General features: G+C 51.3%; 1 protein-coding gene across 1 annotated transcript in view; it reads right to left on the reverse strand.

The window, feature by feature from the left end:
* Positions 1-5095, reverse strand: part of LARGE1 (LARGE xylosyl- and glucuronyltransferase 1) — a 387690-nt gene that overhangs the window by 24104 nt on the left and 358491 nt on the right. The window contains exon 11 of the mRNA XM_023527353.1: positions 1794-2072. Coding sequence (XP_023383121.1) covers positions 1794-2072 — 279 coding nt within the window. The remainder of the gene's footprint in view (positions 1-1793; positions 2073-5095) is intronic.

Consider the following 5095-nt stretch of genomic DNA (forward strand, 5'->3'; position numbering starts at 1 on the left):
TTGGTCAATACAACACGGGAAGACAATGTAAAAACACAGTCTGCTCGTGTGTGATCTTTTTCACAATATGATGCCACAAGGTAAAATAATAAAATGGTGCTTGGATGGGGAGAGTAGAGAACTCAGACTCCTAAGATGGGGTCAGGTCGCTCTTCCCGTGGAAGGGCCCCAGAAGGATGGACGATGGCCCTCTCTCTTCTTGGTCAAGGTGGCCCCGGCCCGCCACCTGTTCCTTTGGGAGCCCTGCCTGACATCCGGAGCCTGTCATCCTGCAAACTGAGAGGCTTCAGAAGCAACAGGGATCGGGCTGAAAGCCCTGGCTGGCCACACGGGGGCGCCCTCACCCCACACTGGGATTCGAGGCCCAGATGGAGCAGGAACAGGACAGGACCCTTCCTAGTGCTGGGGTGGCGGATGGAGGGGTGTGAAAGGGATGGGGGGTCAGGAACTGGGGCTTACAGGGCTCTGTGCCACAGCCTGTGCTCTTTGGGACCATGCCTGCCATGCTCCCTGAGAGGGTTATGTGCCCTGGGGTCCCTCACGCTGTGGTTCCTAACAGAGAAAGGCTGGAAGGGGCTCCCCCTGTTCATAGGGGATGGGCTGATGCTATGAACCCCCATGAGAACCCTGGAAGCCCAGTTCAGACAGTGGACAGAGAACTCAGCTGCCTTCCCTAGAGAGAGCAGCGCGGGGGTGTGGGGAGCGTCCACATCATGCCTGTGCTCTGGCTTCGGCACAAAAGGTTTCAACTCTTTTGGAAGTTATTTTAAGCATGAGAGATGGAGCAGTAAAAGGGGCGTCACCATGCCTGCCTTTTGGATTTGGTGTGTGGATCCGGCAGGATAATTAATACCTCCCATGGTACCTGGATGCAGGTAAGCACTTACTCGGTAGCAGAGATAATTCATGCTGACAAATGACAGTAATAAAGAACTTGAACGTCTGACCATTTACCCCTGTGACTTTGGTTCTCTCACGTGGGGACTTTAGGGCTATATGAACCCTACAGTCCTCCTCAGTTCAGACAGTCACGCCATAATGCACGTCAGTCCCCATATAGCCATCCAAGTCTTTCACAAGGCAGGTGCTTTCTCCAGCCCTGGGACACCTGTCCCTCTGTGTGGCGAGAGTTGGGAAGGGTCACTGGAGAGTCAGAGAGGCGGCTGTGAGTGGGTGAGCCCAGGGCCTGGGGCGCATCTTATGAGAAGTCCTGCGGGACCCGCCCTGGCTTAGGGACTGGCCATGCTGTGCCCCCTCTACCTGGTGTGTGACCTCGGGCTGACGGCTTATGGTCTCAGTCCTGCGGTCTCCAGTGGGGAAACGAAGGTGATAACAGTACCTGTGGCAGGGACTGGAGGGGGCGGGGATGAAATCCTACTTGTCAATCACTCAGAACAGTGCCTGGCGCCCAGCAAGCCATCACTCTCTCTTTGATCTGTTTCATAGAATAGGCAGGGATCTTTCTAGAATGGTTAGATGAAGACCATCTGATCCAAAACTGGATGACGAGAGCGATGCTCCCTAGACCAAGCTCTGCCACTAACATTTCATGAGGCAAACTGGGGTTCAAAACCTGTTCGCGAGAAAAATGAAGATGCTGGATTGCCTCCCGGCGCCCCCAAACCCAACAGTGGGGAGTTCTACCCCTGGGTGGACGTGGGCAGGTCCTGGCCCCTTTCTGGGTGTCAGCCGCCCCATCTAGAAGAGGAAAGTGTTGGACTCGACGATGGCCCCCCGGGGCGGGGGGCGGTGTGGTCCTGGCAGGCACGTGCCTGTGTCCCGCGGGCCCTCACCTGAGGTACTCATAGAGCCCGTACATGGGCAGGAAGTCGATGTCGGACAGGAACATGTAGGGCGTGCCGACGTGCTTCATGGCCACGTTACGCAGCAGGTTCACGGGGTAGAACTGGCCTTCCTTGTACACGACGTGGTAGGCCACGTTGTGGCGGCTCATGAGCACCTCGGAGCCCTGGGCGTAGCGGAGGAACTGCTGGGCCTCGGCGTCCGACAGGTAGAGGGCCAGGCTGACGGGCCCCTCCCAGTGCTTGCAGATGGCCTCCAGCATCTGGAGCCTGGAAGAGACAGGGAAGGTGAGCCGCACCCTAGCATCATTCGCCTGGCCTCCTGGGGTGGGGGGCGGGGAATCTACCGCCATGGACACTTAGTCAACCGGCCTGAATCTTAATCACTGTGTCATGGAGGCAAGTCACCAAACCTCAGCTCCTTTATCCATAACATGGGAATGAAAACACTTACCTTGCTGGTTCTGGTCTTTGTCTGCTTCTAACCGAATAAGTGATATTAGGGAGCCACACGCCACCATAAGCCTTCTCTTTGCAGACTCTTCTTTTCAATCGGGGTGGGGAAGATTGTATTAAATGATCTAAAGATCCCCTTCTAGCTCAACATTCCTAGTCCTCTTCTCCCTTAGCAAAGGTAAACTGACCTCCTGGAGGAGTGACCACCGCAGATGATTTAGCCAAACAGAGGCTATGAGTTACAAGGAGCATTAAAACAAGCCGTAAAAACAAGAATAATAAGAACTACAATTACTTGACTCATTTCTATGGACCAGACACCTCCCAGAATTCTCCCGACTACCCTGTGCACCAGCTGCCCTTCTCCCCATTTTCCTGATGAAGGAATTGAGGCTCCAGATGTCCCGTCTGCTTTGATTCTTAGACTTGGAACAGACATGGGTAGACAGGGCCTTGGAGACAGTGGGAAGAAAAGACTGAGTGTTTGGCAAAAGGAATTAAACAAACAAAAAAACACACACACACTTGAATGTTGGGGACAAAAATGTGCCTGAGGTGATGCCATCTTCATTTTTCTGAGTCCTTAATGTCCCGGGCCACAGCCATTTTGCGAGACTACCCAAGAGGCGCCAGCTAAGGAGAGTGGGAGAACAGAGAAAAAAACAAAACAAAACAAAACAAAACAAAACAAAACAAAACAAAACAATAAACGGGGGCTTCTGGCAGAGAGGCCTCTGCCAAAATGTTTGAAGAGAAATCTATAAAGGTAGTTCTTCTTTTCCCCAAAGGCATTACAAGTGCCTGCTACAGAAAATCTATGGTTAAGAAACAGCACAAGCCTATTTCGAGTTTTTCCCTCCCCAGCAAGAGGTACATAATCAGCAGTCTCTCTCTCAGCCTGAATGCCCACTTTATTCGGACAATTACCAGAAAATAGATTTCATGCATTTCTATGCTTCTAAACAAAAGAAAACGGGTACACCTATTTTGTGTCAATGGCTTTCTCAAAGGACTTTCCGAGTTTCCTCTGAGTAATTCTGTGAATTGGTATTGCCTGGATTTGCTTCCTCTTTCTCTTTGGAGGATTAAGATATTCATCAGGGTAAAATGCCCTCCGTTTCTCATACTTTATGACACTAGCTAATCAAATTGACCAGAGCCGGGTTTTAAAAAGAGGCATTACATTCTCTACAATGCCTGATCTCACTGAAATTTGCATTCGGCCTCTGCTGCAGGCCTTGGTCTCCACTGGGCTCCGTGCATCTGGGGTTTTCAATGATCCCACCTGCACCTCGGTTTTATGTTCTGCAAAAGTGGGGCCTCCGTACTTGGAAGGGAACTGTTTGTACAAATCCTTTGAAATCTGGGGGGTCGAGGGCAAGAATAATTTCTAATTTGCGGATAATAAATAGAGGGAGTGGGACGTGGGAGGCACGTCTGGGCATGAAGAGAGGCCCGCTCCTGCTGTGGATTCTCCCACTGATTTGGTGTTTGATTCCGTGTCTGAGTTTTCCAAGCAGGGGACAAGTCCCTCTTGGAGCAGCCCTTCTTCTGAGCTCTGCGAAGAGCTGAGGATGAAAACAGAGACACAAAATACTTAAGGTTCTCAGAAGAAGGATGCCGCTGGTGTGACGAACATCACACCCATGTGGGCTTCATAGGAAATTGTGCCAGATGTTCGGTGGAACCTCGGCGAGCGAGAATTAACGATGACACAACCCACTACTGTCTCTCTGCCACCGGCCCCATTCTCTCCAGCCTCTTCTCTCTTAGAACCAAGCTTTCTGCCAGGATCTGAACAACAGTGACAGACTGAGGTTTATCATAATGCTGTCGACATATAAAAATGCGACGATAATACGATCGATCTCTATCATTTATCTGTCGCTTAGAGCGGGCCGGCCCCATTCTGGCGGCTATCACGTGTAACGTTCATTTGTAACTCTACGAAGTTGAGATTCTCAGCACTGTGATACAGGTGAGGAAGCTCAAGGACGTGAAGTGACTTCCTGCGAGTCACGTAGCTACAGAGCGGGGAAGCCGGATTCACCCCTTGGTCTGTCTGACCCTAACACCCAGGATCCAAATCGTCATTCAATACGGACTGGTGTTAAGCTGAGAAAAATGTCCCCCATGTGTCTTCTTCTCATTGTCTGTTCCCTCAAACGAGAATATGTGCTTCCTTTGGCGTCAACTTCTCCCTATTCCTTCCTCCACCTCAGTCCCTCAAAGACCCAGCAAACGCTCTCGCCCCCTCCCTGTTTCTGCCCGCATCTGTTCCCCAGGTTCGTCTCTGCGCAGTTCTTGCTGATGAAAAGCTCTGGGCCGAGTCTTTCTTTGGTCTCGTACATAGGAAAATAAAGTACCTGACAGAGTGGGGACCTGGGCCAACGGACAGTGTCTCAAGAGACAAAGATTACTTCTAAAACTACAGAACTGTCAGCTTGGAAGGAATCTCTGAGGTTTTTTTTTTAGTCTGGTGATCCTATTTTTATGATGAAAGAGCTCAGCCTCAGAGAGGGGTCTAACTTATGAAGAACACATGAAGAATGAGGGACGAGCTGACATTAGGACCCGCAGTCCGCCTCTGTGTCCCGCGATTTTCTCCAGTTCCCCACAGAGCCCACCTTCGCTCCATGCTGGGACGAGGAGGAAAAGGCTCAGGAATGGCCACAGAGATGTTTGGCAGATCTAGAAGTAGCCAAGGGTTACCCCGGGGTGTCTTCCTGTGACAGGAAGCCTCACAGGAAGTCTGTGTAGGGACAAGGGAGCAGGCAGGGAGATGGCTGGGACAGGAACCTGAAAGACCAGGGTTGGATGAAATTCTAGAATGTCAA

This window comes from Pteropus vampyrus, unplaced genomic scaffold (genome assembly GCF_000151845.1).
Source record: "Pteropus vampyrus isolate Shadow unplaced genomic scaffold, Pvam_2.0 Scaffold16, whole genome shotgun sequence".
Lineage (NCBI taxonomy): Eukaryota > Metazoa > Chordata > Mammalia > Chiroptera > Pteropodidae > Pteropus > Pteropus vampyrus.